The sequence below is a fragment of the Ctenocephalides felis genome, unplaced genomic scaffold, assembly GCF_003426905.1.
Source record: "Ctenocephalides felis isolate EL2017-DRISC unplaced genomic scaffold, ASM342690v1 CF-g0.4_SCAFFOLD_01170, whole genome shotgun sequence".
Lineage (NCBI taxonomy): Eukaryota > Metazoa > Arthropoda > Insecta > Siphonaptera > Pulicidae > Ctenocephalides > Ctenocephalides felis.
Window position 1 is genome coordinate 54,763,348 of NW_020537324.1, and position 20,135 is coordinate 54,783,482.

At 27.9% G+C, this 20,135-nt stretch overlaps 1 protein-coding gene across 1 annotated transcript; it reads left to right on the forward strand.

Moving 5' to 3' along the window:
- Nucleotides 1-206: 206 nt before the first annotated feature.
- On the forward strand, nt 207-19,871 carry LOC113366576 (voltage-gated potassium channel subunit beta-2-like). The gene is given in 11 exon segments (XM_026608205.1): nt 207-225; nt 8,137-8,253; nt 10,149-10,259; nt 12,595-12,682; nt 14,317-14,444; nt 16,322-16,401; nt 16,485-16,574; nt 17,124-17,322; nt 18,890-18,976; nt 19,653-19,843; nt 19,845-19,871. Coding segments are annotated over 11 exon segments (1,137 nt in total).
- The last annotated feature ends 264 nt before the right edge of the window (nt 19,872-20,135 follow it).

Here is a 20,135-nt window from a genome sequence, read left to right on the forward strand (position 1 = left end):
GATTATGAACATTGTATTTAATATTCGGATGCTTTTATCAGCTTTTTTTCAGAAGCGAAATTCGTGCAGCTACTATGATTATTATAAAATTACTATCCTTTTATATTAACTATAAATAAGTTTGACAAGAGCCTGAAATAATATTTATTATTATTGCTTATGAATAAATAAATAAAAATAAATGAATAAATGTGCCTTAAGCCACGATGCCAAGCACTACTAGTCGTAACTTATGTTTATGATAATTGATTATGATTTTTTATTATGATAATCATATCGATAATTATGATAACTATATCAATTGTTATAATAATTGACTTTTTGGTATTATTATCTATTTGGAATTTTCAAAAAACAGCAAACACCTGAAATAAAATTATATGTTTTGAAAATATGAAATATACACTTTTGGAAGTATGTGCACGAACGTGATTGTTTTGTTACATCATTGTGTTGACGGTTTTGACGGCAATTCATTAGTCAATCAGTTTCGTCTATAATGCATGAGATGCGAATGCGAATCCATCGATTGAGCGTAGGTGATTGAAACACTAACCTATCCATCGGCAGTCTCGTGCTAAGTGGCACGCGGGTTCAAAGTCACCCCGGACGACCCGAAAAGTAGCGCGGCGTGGCGCGCGCGCACGCCTGCCGCTACGCTTTTTCATCGCTTCTTCCGCATGAATTATACACACTGCGCCTACCGCCGTTCGTGGTTCGACCTATTGCGGCCCGATGCACGCCGCCAGTGTTGTGCGATGTGTCACACGGTAATCCGCTGCGACATCTCGCAGTTGCCCTCAGGCCATTCATAACGGACATTCGGGGAGGTTCAAAGAATATCTAGTGTTCAAATGTAAATTCCGATCGCGCACCAAATCAATTCCAATTCGATCATATGTACCTTCGCGCCAGTTCGCACACTCGTGACCTCTCGCAATGTGTCTTGCCGCGTGTATGTGTATCCTAATATGTGTGCCCGGATCCGTATATCATGCCACTTTGAGTGCGCGAAGAGATTTATAACCAATAAAATGATATTGAACTTATAGCGAAGGAGTTTCCGGATAAACACGCGCTACATATCTCTGTGCTTGTGAATACGTCGAAACATAGGTGTCCCTAAGTTAAATTGTGTTCTTCGAAAAAGTTTTAATGTAAACATTGCCCTTAAATAAATATTACGTATGCAGCCAAACGAAATTTAATTAATTTTAAGTACCTCTCAAACCAACGCTCCCAAATTAGTTCGACACATCAGAAGCTTTCACGCCGCTAAAGTAAATTTAAGTATAATATACTCGAGTGCAATTAAATTAGAATAAATTAGAATATTAATTAAGGTTTCTACAAGATGGCTGTTGTTATGTGTAATACAACTGCAAATGATAATAACAATAATGCAGATAATACAAGTGAGGATTCTAACCCCGTCACAACAATATATCGGTAATTTATTACAAGTATATTTGCATATTGATTTGAGCTATTGTTTTTTGTTAATTTGAGCTATTGTTATTTTGTGTAATTATAGATATGCAAATATCGTAAATATATGGCATAATAATTTATGCTTTATGCTTTATAATTATATAAATCATAAATGTTATTTTGTTACCAATTACACAATTATAGTGAAAATGATTTTGGAAATTCGGTGGTGACAGTTCGTGGTCAAACATCTATGTTCCATATTACATTTTACATAATTAAAAGTATAATTTTAACTTTTTGAATTTATTCCCTTCTATATGATTGCATTTAGTTATATATTTCGCTTTTACTAATATATTAACGTAATATTATATCAGGTATTCGCAAAAAGCTTTAAAGTTTCAAAGCCTCCTGCACATTTTGCCATACCTTAGAAACAATGAATGTATGTGTGTGTATGTCAGTATGTGTATGTGTAGATTCGGATACAAATTTACGTTTCGAAATCTTGGATTAACCGATTTGAATGATTTTGAAAAGCATTTCTTTATTATTTATGAGGCAAAAAGCGCAGAAAATGCAAAAAAAGATTACTAGATGAGTCTTATAGAAGAGTTTACTGAAAAATACAAATCAATTATTAGTAACACAATATAGTGCAATGCAAAAGCTTGGTGGTTTTGTGTTTTTTTTTTTTCAGAAAAGCATTAAGAAAGCATTTTGATTGAATTGTTAGTCAGTGACAAATTAATTTCTAGAGTTTTTGAAATAATTTGTTTAAATAAATCTTAGATAGCTAATAATTAACATCACATTAATTTTTCAGACAATATGTTTTCCAAGAAATTTTAATGTAGATATTTATCCAACTATTTTGAATTGATTTCGGGGTTGGAGTAATAGGATTCGGATTTTATATGATTTTTATCTATGAGAAGTATATAAACAATTATCCAATTTTCAATTTTCGATTCGAGTGAATTAAATAGCTTTCTCATTTCTCATTTTCATTGATCATTTATCATCACTATCAAGAAAATATAATATTTGTTTTTTTTCAGTACATTCGTTCGTAGTACTAGATTTGTAAGTTCATCCATTATATATTATTAGTACAAAAGATATTTTCATCGAATGGCATGTTAAGGTACAAATCGATTCAAAATTATATACACTATTCACTATTGTAGGAATAAAAGATTATGGTTTTGATAAAGCCACTCTATATTGATTACGAACTTTTTTATTCATAGAATATGTTCTGGCGTTTTGTTGTACTTTTGTTTTTATTCAGTTGGTTGTTTCTCATCATAGCAGATACATAAAACATTTAACTAATTTTATTATTTATACATATTGAGTTAAATTTATTTAAGAAAATAGTGCAAAAAGTGTAACTTGCTATTATAAAGTGGATCGTAAAGTTTTGGTTGATAACTCTATTTGCCTATAATTATATAGTAAGTGAAAGCATATGACAAATTATATAAAATCATATGCCAAAGAAATGAATTTATTTATAACCATATTTATTAACGAAGTTTGTTGTGTACCGTTTATTAAATGTTATTTTTGAAGTCGGAAATAATTTAAATATTTTAAGGTTCAAAATTCAATCAGAATTTCGGTTGAAAGAAAAAAATAAAGACGGTCTTTATCGTAACCTATGAGCATCAAGATGCAAAATATCAAATAAAACCATGTTGGCAAAATTAATATTTTATCAAATTTCTGATACATCCTAAAATAGTGTCAATTGTCAAGATTTAAGCTAGAATGCAAATAAAATAAGATAGAAGCTCGCTGTTAGATGACAAGATTTTAAGTGTTTTAATAAAAACATTTTTGACAATAAATTTTATCTCTTAACAATTGTTAGAAATTCTTCTGTAATATTTTATATCCTATATACACTATTTTGTTATGAGTTTGCAATGTTACTCTTTGCTAATGTTATTCATTGAATCATTGAATTGAATTCTCTTCAGCTTGACAATATAAAGCTGACATTTCTATGTATACAAAATGCGATCAGATTTGCATTCAGAACAGTTGCAACCAATTACTCCATCCTGCAGTTTTCCATTATAGTGGAATATTTCAACTTTAGTATGTTTTCTATTTATAACTCCAACATCTTATTATATTTAATTAAATCAGTATTTTATTCAAACTCTAACCATAACTGGCCTTTTAGAGAAAAATTTAATAGGGCAAAAATATATCATGCATTAATGCAATTGATTTGTTTATTCAATGTTAAATTTATTTTATGAATTATAATTTCAAGTTATTTAATATTTATATATCATCTTATACCAACTTCTTTTCATTCTAATTTTCAATAATTTGATTGACAATTTAAAAATTCATTTATAGATTATAGTTTTCAGTTTTATACAATCGTTTGTTACAATGAAGTTCAGTCAATTTAGTACACAAATTCTATATCATTATATTATTTCTATCTTAATTCAATTTTATAAATATTGTATAGTACACCGCGCACCTTTCGGCGCCTTTTTATTGATTCAGTTTGGCTTACCAGTAGTTTACCCAACTGAATAGGGTTTACATAAAGTCGAAATAACAATATATTAAATTTATTTATAAAATTTATAAAATATGTAGAAATAACAATAATATATATGTTTAAAAATTATATACTTCATTAGAAATGATATCATATAAATACAGACTTGCTGATCATTATAATTATCTATCCAGAAAGTTGTTAGAAAGAACTCATAACAGAAGAATTAGAAAAAAATCTAATGACATATTTTGTTTTTTTAACCTTTCGTAGGGTAAGTTACAGTAATCGCAAAAAATCAAAAATTAACATTTTTGTGTATCTTTACGTTTCGAAGCCTTTGAACATTTTGTGTGCGTATAGGTATGTATGTACATATGTATATGTGCATATGTGTACGTATGTGCGGATACAATTTTTCGTCCACGGGGTCAAACGATTTGAATGATTCACAAAACATTTGAACCCTATTGATGAAAAGACGTTCTGATTAGTTTCAAAGAAAAATGCCAAAAATGGTAATTTACTTTTTGAGAGAACGCAGCGTCCATTTTACTTGTATTGACGAAAAAAAGAACTAAAAATTATAATGAAAAGAAGTTTGTATGGGATGACATATAAATATTAAATAACCTAACGATATAATTTATTAAAATAAATTTAACATTGAATATTTTCATCCAATAAAAAAAGTAAAAAAAAAAACATTTAAATAGAGAATTGAAAATAATCGATAATTAGGCATACGCGCATCAAAGTATCAGATATTTTATAGAGATTTTGATAATAAATACAAATTTTGTTTACATTTCTATTTATATTAATAATTTTAAATTTTAATTTAAAATATCTTTTTCATTCTTATCCTTTTTTATTCTACCATCCCTGTAAATTGATACCTGGATATAGTTCTTAGATCAATTTTGTTTTATTATGGAATATTTGATTTAATGTCTTATGTTTATATAGATGATCGAAAATAAATAATTTTATAAATGTATGTCAAACATATAATATTATATATCTATATATATATATAATATGGGTGTGAACGAGTCTCTCTATTTTCATAAGTATTAAAAGAAACTGAATTTCTTATCTCAATTTGTATTGAGTATTTTATAGTATTTTATACTATACAAGCTTCACCAACTTCTATGATTTTTATTACTACAAAAATGACTTTAAAAATAAATTTTGATACATTATATGATAATTGTTTCACAAGGGAACACTCAGGTTTACTCTTCTGGGATTTTGATGACACTTTGATTTGGTGATTGAGTTGATTGTCAAATAGAACCCTATAAAATATTATAGGCCTATGAAAAGTGGTTTAATTATGTTAGATTTCGAAATCTATTGCTATAAAAAATATATATTGGATGTTAGCAGAGCCGGATTTAGAAATTTGGCGTCCTGGTGCACTGACGAAAATGCCGCCCCATTTTTTAACTCATTTTTCTAAAAGTGACTCTTTCCACTTGAATGCCACCGCTCCGGCGAGTGGAAAGGGTTAAAATAACTATTTGCTTGCAAAAAATTCATCATGGATTACTACATACTTGTTCTATTATTACATACATATTCTATTTTTTTTACAAATTTTGCCGCCCCAAAAAAATTGCCGCCCTGGGCACTATCCCCGATTGCCGCCCCTATTGTAAATCCAACCTGGATGTTAGTACAGTATGAGAAGCATCCAAAAAAATGTTCATTTATCAAATTTTGACAAAAATCTATTCTAGCATTATACGTTTAAAAGGTTTTATTATGATTACGTTTTTATAAGCAATTTTACATTTATGACTTTTTATTACACTGATGGAAAACATTTAAACAGCACATTGTCACATCAAATAGCGTTTAAGAAATATTCCACGCTTGGCATTTTATATGAAAGTTATATTGCTCAATTTTATGTGTTGTGCGATAATAAAGTCCGACTACATTTATGTGTTATTAAATTGTACAATGTTGAATTTATTATAAAGGATTCTGTTCTTCTTTCAGTTGTCGGGCTCCCATCGCTTCGCTGGACTGCATGGAGGAGTTCAGCGGAACGGGCGCCGCGCTTGAACTGGGTGAGTGAGCGCATCGAACTTTTTAAACTTGGAATACGATACGTTATATATATTTGATGTACCTACTACTAAAACAAACAGTATATTAGTTTTTTTCCTTTTTTATTGAAGATTTTATGAACCGTTGTAAAGACTACTATAAGATAATGCATTACTTACTGTGGTTATTTGATGTTCGAAAAATGATAGTTTCTTTTATGATTCCACTAGAAAGTTTATAATTCAATATTTGAAGAACAGTATCAAATTATAGTTTTATCAAGCTAATGTTCAATTTTTTTCATAAAAAAGTGTAAATATTATAATAAAACGCGTATCCCAATATCACTCTTGTGCTAAGTGATTCCCACAGGAGTCCATGACAATTTTCAAGGAGTTCACGTCAACGAAAAAGAATTATGTAGATCTATAATAGTGAATCACAAAAAACCCCTTTAATATCTTTTTTATTATTATTATGAAATCAATTAATAAATATCTAAACTTGTATTAGTATCTTTACTTCGAATGTTTATTACTAAACGTTAGCACAAATACATTTTTTTTTAAATCGAAATCGGCTAAATAGCGGGTCCATGGCAAAAAGTTTGGGAACCTATGTGCTAGATGTTTTTGGTTTTTTAGACAATTTAAAATAGAGATGTAAACGAATAAAATACAATGAACCTCAACCAGAATTTATTTGTTTGCTTTATGGTTACAAAGGTTGTATTCCTACATTTACAAAAACTATATCTACAATTTATCAATTCTCTATAATAAAAGGTCGTTTGATTGCAGTGAACAAGTAAAAAAATGTATAATGGTAGCCGATTATATTATATAATGTATAATATTAAAAAAATTAGTCCTATGATGGATAAAAGAATTCAACTTCATACCTTTAATTGCGAAAGACTGTTAATAGTTTAATTATTGAACAATCTCTGGAATCTGAAAAAATATTTTTCAAAACGATCCTTTGAGTTGAAGTATAATAATATGAATTATCAATTATAATGAAAATTTATACTAGAACCGCGATACTCATTTTTTTGCAAACTCTTCTAATGCAAACGTTGTGTTGTTTTTATTACAGTTTTTACATTTTTTTTTCAAACAAAACATTGAATTAAAACTATAACATTTCAAAATTATTAATAAAAATGAAATACTGTACAAAATTAAATTAATAATGTATATATAGCGGCATATAAATTTGTTTATTATAATTTTTAGATTGAAATTATATATCTGAATACTCATAATAACTTTAAACATTATATGTATTGTATGCTGGATGAAAAATTTTAATAGGTGTGAAAGAAAAATGAAACGTCGTTCAATTAATAATTTTCACATTTCAGTTCAAAGAAATACATTTTATTAGTATTTTTTTGTTGTCATTAGAAGGTTGTTCAAAATAAAAAAATATAAAGTATTAACGTTTTTAAATGCTTACTTATGCTAACTTGAACAAATAATTCCAGCGAAGAAATAATTTAGCTAAATGGGCTAATATTTAATGATATTTTTTATCATATTATTTTTATGAATTATTCAAGTAAATGAAATTAATCTTGATATTCATAATTATATATACGTATATATTATTTATTACAAATTTTACTCAAATGACTATCCTGCTTATACAATTATCTAATCATTGTCATTTTTATTAATTAGTCTTATACGAAATATTGTTAGGTATTTCATTATTTAGTTTTAATATTAAAATACTATTTAATAATATTGAAGTTATATTTGAATAATATATTTTGAAAATATCGAAATATCGTGATTAGTTTGCAATAAAATCATTCAAAACGATTTCCAAGTTGTATTCGTGGTGGAAAACGTAATAAAAATCAAATACATGTCGCTGGTTTGAATATTTTGTTTCATTTTTTATTTATATTTGATAACTTTTATCAATAAAATGAAATTGAAAAGACATTATGACGGTAACAGTAATTTTTATAATAAATTATATTCGTAGTAGTTACAGGTACCTACTCTAACTATTCTCTATAACATTTAGTTTAATATATATTCTTTATTAAATAATTTTGTTATCAACATTATTAATGCTTATATTTGTTACAGGGCGCTCCATATCCTTGGGTTCAAATACGGGTCCACTTCGACAAGGTGCCTCTACTCCTGGTTTACGATACAAAAATTTAGGAAAATCTGGCCTTAGGGTTTCAAATATAGGACTAGGTTTGTATCATTATGCTATTTATGAATTAAACACAGTTTTTTTCCGAAATATAATTATTCGTCTTTCTATGAAGTTTATAAATTATATAAGTAAATTGTATAAGTTATTTACACTATGCCACTACGTTTAATATAGTAAAACTAGAACAACATTATCATACTCGAAATATTAATCCTGTGCTTTAATCGTAGTTAAATTAAAAGTAAATAGGAGTTGATCGTATATAAGCAAAGCACTTCCCGACTTTTGACTTTTTGTCCAATATTGTTAAGATTTCAGTTGAATATGTATATTGGATAATTTGATATGTTTGTAGGCTTTGCAAAGTAACTTTATTTAATCGTTCAAGTTTGTTTTTTGAACTCAGTTTTATTTAGCAATCAGAAATACATAAAGATTCCTATGAGCTAAAATGACAAAATTTATGAGTGATGCCTAAGAAGAACTCCAATGAGAACTTCTCAGTTTTACAATTAGTATGATATATTAGACCTAATCTAAGACTAAGTCTAGGGGCCATTGTCGTTTCAACCTCCTAATGCCAAAAGGTTGAGTAACGTCAACTATAGAAGGATTCAAATGTGAGTCCAGTTTGCGCTTATATTTTTCGTTAAGTAAATAATTGTAAAATTATCTATTAGTTGATTAACTAATTAAATATTATTTCATACGTATTACAGAATAATAAATGACATTTAACTGAAGCATTGCATTTTGATAATTTAAATAAATTTTTTATGTTTCCTTACACTTTCTCTATACTCTCTATTGAAAATAAATTTGATGCTTTCAATGTACATATTGATATATATTCATACACTAGATCAAGTTTTAATGTCCTATTAATATTTAACTCTTTTACAATTATCTATTTGATTTAAGCGAAAAGTTACCTTACAAAATGTACTGATCGTGAGCTCTGCTTTAACTAAATTTTCAGTCATAAATAATAACTATTCAATATATTTACACAATGAAACTTACCAGTGAATGCATAAATAACAAATCTAACAATCATATTTTTCTAAATTACTTACATTTATATTAATAGACATACTATATCTTCTCATCTTTACATGCAAAAGTTGTGTGTTGTCTTTTACAATACTAATTTTTATATTTTTTTATTTTATTTTTAGAAAAACGTTAAAATAAAACTATAATATTCTGAAAATAATAATAGTATTGTAAAACCCTTGATCTAAGTTTGCTATTTTTAGTTGTATGATTAAAATTTTAAATAACTCGTATATATTAAACCCAATTATACTGGTAGAACATTTTAAGGTTATATAACTGATACTATGATTTAATTTAAGAACTCAATAGGGCACAGTTTTATAAAAAAGTAGCCATAATATAACTGGATATACATTATACTTTACAATTTTCTTAGAACATAATTGAAATCTCATGTTACATACTCTTATACATTTCTAAATAGACTTTTTAAATTCGCGTTATGTATCTGAATCCAATTAGATAACTACATTACTACAATTAATAGATAAGTAGATACTCCATACGAATAACAACAGATATGTAATACTCCTGCAATTTAATAAATATTACTTGGAATAATATTTTTAGGAGATTTTTTGAAAGCTAACCAATGCATTTTAGATTAGAAAGCAACACCTTTAAATACATATTATATAATATTACTATTAAAAGGTGAAGACGATGTAGAGTAATATGATTTATATTACAATTTTGATTCAAAAATACTCGTCATTAGACATAGGCGTTATGAAATAGGTGTGATGTAATACAAAACTAAATATATCGTGTTCCATAATGTAATTGAAAATGCATGTCATTTACCTCCTACATGTGGACAATAAATTTATTTCGGCAGTAGGTCCTAATACATATGTAAATGATCGAATTACAGGTACGTGGCCAACTTTCGCCCCGGGCGTCACCGAGGAACAAGCCGAACAAATTGTGCGGCTTGCGGTGGATAGTGGAATAAATCTATTTGATCTGTCGGAAGCGCACTCAGGTGAGAGACGACCTAAAACCAACAATCAACAAAAACTAAAAAGTATAACTGACGACGAGCAAATTAAATCTGTCTATCTGTTAACGAACTAGAGTTTTATCTAATGAAATTTTAATTAGTTTTGCGGTTTACTTTTGCTTTTGGAGTTGCGGTGAGAGGGCTATACGATTAATATTTGTGATTAACTGGTTTAATATATTTGTTTTAATAGTAACTTTTGTTTAAACGGTGTCAAATGTGACGTACTACTTTATAAAAATAAATTGAATTTCCTACACAACAAAATATCAGATCTCTTTTGTTGTGAAAGATATTTTCAACTCCATATGGAAAACACACAAAGATTTTAGTTTTAAATAATTTGTACATATTCCACTGCGAAAGAGCAAAACTGGAATTTAAAATGTTATAGAAGTCTATTAAAAACATTTTTAGAAAGATAATTTAGTTTTTCTTTCTAATGCGGATGCTTATTAGAATGCTTTTTAGTGAATATATATGTCGATATAAAGGTAACATCCGTACTACAAGGTAGTTACGTTCCAGAAAACTAGCGTGTTATGCGAATCCGTGTTATAAGGGACAAAGAACTAGTACTAAAAGAAGGGTTACGTTCCAAGAATTCAAAAAAACCTGCTACATATCATGATTTTATAATAAATATTGTTACATTTATTAATTTTTTTTAGAAGTAATATACATTACTTGAATTATATGATTTTTTGCGCCATAATTAACAAGTAAGTGCTATTCAACATGATCCTTTTTTTTTGCAAGATTTCCCCTGAGCAGTTTTCTATACTACCTCCAGATCCGTGCATTATTTTTTGCAAAACAAATTATATTTGCGATTACTTACTTTTAGCAAAATGATATTTATATATTCAATACATGTAAAGTAATCTTTATTAAACTTTTATGCTCATTTTATTTAAAGAATTGCTAAAGAATTATTTAATATATTGTTCAGATAATCCTAGAATATTTTTTCGATAGAGCGTACGCGTTTTAAAAAAATATATATCAAATTTTATGTTTAGCACTAGTTTTATCGCATTTATTGAGCTATTGTGCGATTTTAGTAATATTATATTAAATAAAGTTTTTTTTTCATAAGTTTTACTATATTTCTTATTTTATTAAAACTTTCCTCAATTCTCAAACCGTGTTATGCGAACCCGAAAGTATCGTGTTATGAGGGGGATGGTCTCAATTCTTAAACCGTGTTGGAGCGAATCTGTTTTATATAAGTACCGTGTTATGCGGGGGTTACCTGTACATACATACGAAAAAGTAGTATGTATTAATGGCAACTATTTGCCATTCTGCTATTTTTATATAAAATGGTAGTAAAAACTGTCAAAATGCTAAGTATTTGCATTGCAGTTAGCTATGTTACGCTGCTATTTTCATATAAAATGGTAGTAAAACTGTTAAAACGCAGAGTATTTGCAGTGCAGTTAGGCGTTCTAGGTAACCTAACCTATAAAACGCACTAATGTCAAAAAAAAGAATGTATTATGACTGCTTTATTCCGATGTGCATTTATAACACACATGAAGTTAGATTTTATGTGCACAGCCAGCCACAGTCGTTACTGTACCCAATACAAACCCAGAGGTATTTTCACAGTGCCCACAGACGACTCAAATGTATGTTCAAGTAACCTAAAAATATATCTTAGTATTAATTTTTATTAATTTATGTATTCAAAGCATCAATACATAATTCAATAAGTTCAGATCACTGATTTAAATACTTTCAAAAGTTACTATAGCTATAGTTGCTAGCTATAAATTTGAATTTTGTATTCGCTACAAAGTAAAATAAAAACAGGACAACAGGCGTTCAACGAATGAACTTGCCGATGAAAATAATTGCACAGTTAAAATAATCGAAAAGTGCTCAAGTATATACGCTTATACAAGTCTGTCATTTTGCGCAAAAAACATCCCACATACACTATAGAATACATGTGCAAGTCACAAGTTGCGCAATTATACAGCGCGTTGTTATGGCAACACTATGTTGCGGACTATTTTACCGGAAAAGTGGCCTCACTGTTTGATCTTATAAGCTATTGTATGAATGATTTAGATAAGAACGAGCAGCCTAGAGTTTAGTAAAATTGTATCTATTATTTAAGAAAGTTACCTTACATTGATTTCATTTCGAATTCATTTCTTATTTGTAACTTATTTCTCTTATTTATTAAGTTACTCTTATACAACTTTAGAAATATATTTATATATATATATATATATATATATATAAATATATATATATATATATTGTGCTTAATTTTCATTGAATCGTTCCTTTGCAGGAAGTAGAGCGGAGACAGAGCTCGGGAGAATTCTACAAAGAAGAGGATGGAAGAGATCTAGTTATATTGTAACAACAAAAATATATTGGAGCACGAAGTAAGTTTCAACATTAATTCTTCAGTAAATACGCAATTGAAAACTTTCATTTCCTATATAAATTACATTTATAGTATAAAACAGAATTTATTTCATATCTTAATGTGCACTTAAATTATTATATTTAAACTACAAGTTGATATTTTTATTATTTATGTAGAATTTATTTTTAGTGTTTTTAGTGTTTTTTTATTATTAATTTTTTTACAACCTCTTTTTACAAAAACTTTTAACATAAAAAATTAACATTTCTAACAAGACTCATTATTTTAACTATTTTATAAGTTTACTTAATATTATTTTACAATATATTATTTTTTTAATTTTTGTATTTTACATTTTATATTTATAAATTTAAAAAACTTCTTTTGAATAATATCCCTAACAATATATATATATATATATATATATAATATATATATATATATATATATATATATATATATAATATTATACCGTAGTCAGTTCAATATTTCATGATATTTTAGTTTGTTTTATATATAATTTACCATAAATTTTGTTTGTCGACGTTTTCTCAAAAATACACCTATCCCCTGTGTTATACTAGATTCTAAAAACGTGTAACTCGAAAAATTTATTTTTATATGGAAAAACCGTGCTAAACGAAAATCACTATAAAAAAACCTTTCCACCACTAATTAAAAATAAAGTTTAAAAAAAAATATGCTTTTGTTTTGGTATTTCAAATAAACTAGCTTATACACACACGAAATTTAATTTTGATCATAAAATAGGGAGTTTCCATCTTATCTACATATTTTCATCATAGACAGATTAACTATTAAAAAATTTGTATTTAAAACATACATTTTGTTGTGTTGTATTTTAACAGTAAAACAATGGAAATGTAATTATAGATTAGTGTTAATAATATTGTGTAAATGCAAAATTAATACATTTTCTTAAAAAAAAATATTTTCAAAAATCGTGTAAGATCGTAAACGTTCAAAACGGGGGATAGATGTACCTGCAATGATTTAAAAAAAAGCCATTTGAACTGATAAAAAACTTTTCTAATTATATCAATTGGGATTGTTACTTCATATTTTCTTATTGGGGGGGAACATCTACGATCTTTATGAAATTTTGTATAATAATGAAGTTATAGTACATCTTATCGAACATCATAAAATATTAGGGATCTGGGATTCAAATCTAAAAAATTGGTAAAGTTTTCAATTAAGGGCCATGTCAAAATTTAAAAACGTTATTGACACAGTTTTTAAAATTGCTAAATTTTTATTCTTTATGTCGATTATTTCTGCTAGTTTTGCTTGCTTGCCTAGCATAGTTTATTTTATAAAATCATAATAAAAATTATAGAATCAATTTTATACTTATGGTTTCATAATTATTATTACAATTATATTAAAAGTACTAATATTAATATAAATTATGATAATATAAATTAACTTCACATTTTATATAAAATCAATTATTATTTAACCTTATTCAAACATAAAAAAAATATTTTATAGTCAGTTTAAATCTTATGTTAAATTGCACGTAGTTTATGTAAATGAGTATAATCAACAAATTTGATTCGATCATGCTTTTCACGAATAAATTATAACATGCTAAGCACTATATATTTATATTCATAAAAAATGTAGGTCAGACGAGCGGGGTCTCTCTAGGAAACATATCGTTGAAACAGTCCGAGCCAGTTTAGAGCGCCTTCAACTTCCCTACATTGATGTCGTAATAGTACATAAGGCAGATCCCATGTGTCCCATGGAAGGTCAGTGAATTATTAAGTTAAGCATAAAAACAACTATATTGATATATTCTAGGCACATCTCGGAGCTTCTTCCAGGTATGGTATTAGGAATTTTTATAAGGCGATTTATAATACAGAATGTTGTATTTCATAAGGAGATTTAAAATTAAAGCTGATTTATTGGAAATATTATGTTATTTGGTTTAAATAGTATCTCCCGTCCATATAAAGTACCGTTTCGAATATGAAATTTCTGTTAGGGTAATCTATATAATATTACAAACATTTTCAAACCTATAGATTTATGTTAAAATCCAAAATGTTTATTTATTTTGAGTTAATATTAATTGTAACTTAATTTTTGTAATCAGATTTCTGTAGAAGTGTATTTTGTTCAGATTCAGATACATTTATTAAAACTTTCTAAATATTTGCAAATATTTTACATAAATCATTCTCAATCACACAATAAACAATTAAAACAAAAATTTGGGATTATTTATTATAATTAGATTATTGAACATAATTGATCCTTTGCTTTAAATAGTAGTCAAATTAAAAAGTCAGTAGGAATTGATTATATATTTGAAAATATTTTAAGATTCCTGAATATACTTTATTGGTGGCGTATCTAAATAAGTTTCCATTACCTACATTTACTTTAATTTTCTATAAAGTTGGAAATATTTTGCATATATGTATATTTCATTCATTTCAATAGACAACAAATATAATATAATTGGTTAGAAAGAAGCTTAAAATTAAATATACATTTATAATATTCCTTAGCATTAAACTTCAATTTACACTTAGGGTAGAGCGGGGCCTAAAGGTCCACAGGTACAAAGGTCCACCAATTATTTCAAAAACTAGTAAAGTATAGAATTTTTTTATCGGCACTAGTTCTAAGTACAATTTTCTATATCATCAGGAGAAAACGATCATGTTATAATATTTTATAACAAAGTATTTTTCGTTGGTGGTAGTATTTTGGTTTTGAGCTTTTTTATTTAGTTTATGCTACCTAAAGATTTTTTAAGTATGCGTTATTTAATTGTTTTGTAAGATGTATTGTTATTTTCAAGTACATTCAATTTTTTTTATATAATCTTCATAAAAGCTTACATGTAGGTAGGTTAAGAAGGGCCAAACCTTACGTTGGGAAGATGTAAACGACAGGAAATATGAATAAAAAAGTAGATTAGGTTAAAAAAAGTCATTTTACAAAAGATAAATTAAATTAATAATTACTCGACCTCTGTCGATGAATATTGCTTTTGAAATACCAGACCAAAATACCCATACAATTCGTAATTCACATTGTAATTTGTAATTACATTTGTATTTCACATTGGATAAATAGTATAACTATTATTTCGTAAAATTAAAAAAGCCGTTGAATTTATCTGCCACCTGGCTGCCATCTTCTCGTCCTGCTTCTGGGATAAAAAAGGACATATGGCAAATTCTAGAAAAATAGTGATGAATATTTCTATAATTAAAACTAAAATTGTACGGGATATAGTTTGATAGTGGTTTGATGCATGCTAGTGTTGTCATGTAGTTCATTTAGTTTTGGCAGGATAATTACTGATAGTTGAAATTGGATCTCTGTGTCCCGCCATACCCTATATTTCACAATTGATTCATAAAATGCAAAAAATGTAAAAAATTCAATTCTTTAATGATATTAAAATATAGTTCTATCATTCTGTGAGTTCTTATTACATTTAATACAAAGATATTTCTTTGTATGTATGTCAATATACATACAATATGCTATATGTCGCGTGCTATTCAATTTCCCTATGAAACATTATATATGCAAATTTTATAGATAGTCTCGTAAAATTTTTAATAACGTCATTATAAAAATGTACGATATATCTTTCCTTCAGAGGTGGTTCGAGCGATGCACTACGTGATTTCCCAGGGATGGGCGATGTACTGGGGAACGGCGCGATGGACTCCTGTGGAGGTGACTTAGGGTTGTAATAGAAAACAACCTTTGTATTTTATTCTCAAATGACTAATAATCTCTCTTGTGGTTTATTTTTGCAGATTATGGAGGCATATACGAATTGTCGGCAATTCAACTGTGTTACGCCGATCGTCGAACAGACGGAGTATCACATGTTTTGTAGGGAAAAGGTATGATGAAATATTTTTCATATATTATGCAATACAGTAGAAACTCGATTAACCTGTATAATTTTTGCCGATGGGCATTCGGATAATAGAAAATACATACATAGATATCAACGAAAATCAATGTTTATTAAGAAATTAACACTTTCTTATGTATGTACATACATAGTTTTTTAGGTTACATTACATACAAATACTAAAATGCATAATTATGCAAATATTGTAATTGTAAGTATGAACACACATATTAATTGGTCGTGGTTGGTAGTCCGGATAATCGGAAATCTGTATAACTGAGGTCCGGATAAACGATGTTCTACTGTATTGTAAACATAATGAAAAAAATTTTTTGAACAGAATTAAGAATGTGAATGAAAAATGTTCATCATTTTATTATTCATAAATAAAATAATTTAAAAGTGATTACGGAATGAAGTTTACTAATAATAAGAGCAATTCGTCGGTGAAATAGAGGATAACATAGCGTTGTTATCACAACAATATATTATAACAATATGTTTGTTCCGAGGTTTATTATTTTATCTTTTTAAGGCTGAACTGTACCTCCCTGAATTATACAATAAAATTGGCGTAGGCCTTATGGTATGGGGCCCTTTATCTATGGGTCTAGCAGGCGCCACTGGAGAACAACCTCATACCCAAATCTTCACATCAAGAGGCAGTTTTAAAGCTAAATACAACTCATTTAGTTGGACAGAAGATGAAGTCGCTGCTATAAATAAAGAGGTCAGTAAAATGCTTTTTTAATTACTTACGTATTATGGTTAACTATAATTCTTCTCGAATGTTTTGTTAGCTTAAACTTCAATAAGGTTCAATTCACTGCGTTTGGTCAGATAATTATATATAGCAAGTTTTATATATTTAGGATATTTAAAAAGTAACACAGGGATTTTTTCGGGTATTTTTAAAATACTTTGTTTACACTTAATTAAAATTATGTATAAAATTTGGAGCACCACTGGAATTTTTTTTCTTGTATTTTTCAAGTACGTTTATTAGAATTTTAATACTGTTTATCAAACATTTTCCTGTTCATACTGTTGATAGTAAATATTTATTGTCTTAAATTTCATTAAAACTGATTCAAAGTTATTATTACATACCTAATTGTTAGTAATATTTTTCGAATTTAATTGATAAAAAGTCTTTATTCGTATGATACATCCCTTTGACTTGTTATATGTTGCAAAATGAAGAACGGTTTTATTTTTATAAAAACTTGCAATTATAAATTATAATTTATGTTAAAGCCTGCGTTATCGTATTGTACTCAGATACTTTGATTAAACATGGTTATTTAATTATTGTTGCCTAGTATTAATTTAATTATTACTCTAATTAAAATAATGACCTCTCTACTCTCTACTAAACGTGTTGCATAATAATGATAAACAAATATTGCGCGCAATAAAAGGTGATCAATTATTTAAGAGAATCGTTTGAGCGAATAATGAATTTAAAATTAGACGATTTACTTGGTATAACGATAGAGTACTTGGTCTTAATGAACTTGGTGAAGCTATGAAAGCCTATTCAAAAAAGTATACTTTAATTTAATGGAATATGCAATAGTTTTATGGAATAAGGCTTATGGAATTCAAACATATAAACGTTTTTCAACAAGTTAATCGATGTTTCGGTGATACTCAAATTAGTAATGGCTACAAGAATGTATTTGTAATTTATGTATAATGTGTGTATGCATGTTGATTGTGTATGATGTGCCTATGGATATTTGATGTGTGAATATCCATTTGGTGGCCTGCCCGCATCGCGTAATTGGCATACATGTTGCTGATACAAACAGATCACTTCCGGATTCTAAATTAATCCTTGTTGATTAAACTGAATCTGACAAGATCGAAATTTTGCATGTATTCGGGGATATTTGCACAATTTAACCCGCAGGCAAAATATTTTAAATTCAAATGCTGCTGCGTTCACATGTTATTTTATTGAACCTATTATCAATAACAAAATATCTTTAGTTGTATCAACAATATATTTTTCAACCAATTTATATCGTGCTTGAAAAATGATCATGCAGTTTGTAATATCTCATACTTGCATGGCTAGTTATTTTGCTCTCCGCTACTATATCGATCGGGGCTTCTCGAAGCGATTAAACAAAATTAATATTAGTTTGAGTCACGCAATGTGCAACTTACCATACACTGTTAAATTCAAATTGTTGAGGTTTAAATTAAAGTAAACTAACTACTGCATAGTGACTTTCAAATCTCAACTCAACTCAACTTCATTTGAATAATATTATTTTTAGGATCATATTCAAGGTTTCGGTTGGACGAAAGAACGAGGCGAAGAAACTAGGAAGCATAGTGATAGATTAAAAGATATTTCGTGTTTAGCTGAAAAACTTGGTAAGTGAAATACTAATTCATTGAAAAATAATGTGATTTCTTTTTCGAACAATTAGTTGTTATTTATAAAAAGTTTAGTTTCAAAATATTAAATAAATTTTCTTTGCGCTTTTTCAGTTTTCTAAAACTCCTTTCTACCTTGTTGAAAAGATCAGAACAAATTTGATTCTAGATTATAAATCAAAGTGGGATACTTATTTTAATAATTGCTTTAAGTTCTGAATAGATATGTAAGCATGTATATATGGATATTATATAAAATTTTCGAAAGCATAACATCAAGTAAAAAGGAATAAGTCTTTAAAGCAACTTTATTAAGTTTCTTGAGTTTTGTCAAATAATTTGATTTCATCATTAGTGTACTAAATGAAGAAATTTAAGAACAATCATAATATACTTCAATAATAATATATCGCAATAATATAATAATAATATATAACATTTGTACTAGCAATGATACTAAAACTGTCAATAATTGTGAAATTATTTGTACAGTGTCTAAAGTATAATTCAAAGGAAAGGGCAGCAAGATGCAATGATTTTTTTCAGAAACTATTGTCTGCCTTGTTACTCTTATGTGGCTTATCGGCTTGCCTTTTACCAGAGTACTCCATTCTCCATACCTTATTAATAATAAATGATGGTGACTAACTTGTAGTTTTTCAATCTTGATCAGGTTGCACGCCTACGCAATTATCTGTGGCGTGGAGTTTAAAACATGAGGCAGTCCAGTGCCTGCTCCTCGGAGCGAGTTGCCCGGAGCAATTGCACGAATCGCTCCAAGCACTCCAATTGCTCCCTCGACTAAGTGGAGCGGTGATGTTGGAATTGGAACGTTTGTTGGACAATAAACCCGTACGACCACCACCCCATATCTACTATGGCGTTGCGGTGACAAAGCGCCGGCCCCGCTGGGCCACCCAGGTACGATGAAACTTACTATAAAATAGATTTTACTTAGCAAGAGTAGTTAGTAGTAGTGACTTAGTTTTGAATTTGAATTAGTACTTAAATATACAATGTAATGTTATTCAACTATTTTACTTTCATTATACATCTGTATATTGTGCTCATTTATAAAGATAATTCTTATTTTCGTTCATCAAAATCTATCTACAGTGGCACAGGAGGGGCTGGGGCAGATAGCCCAAAAGATTTA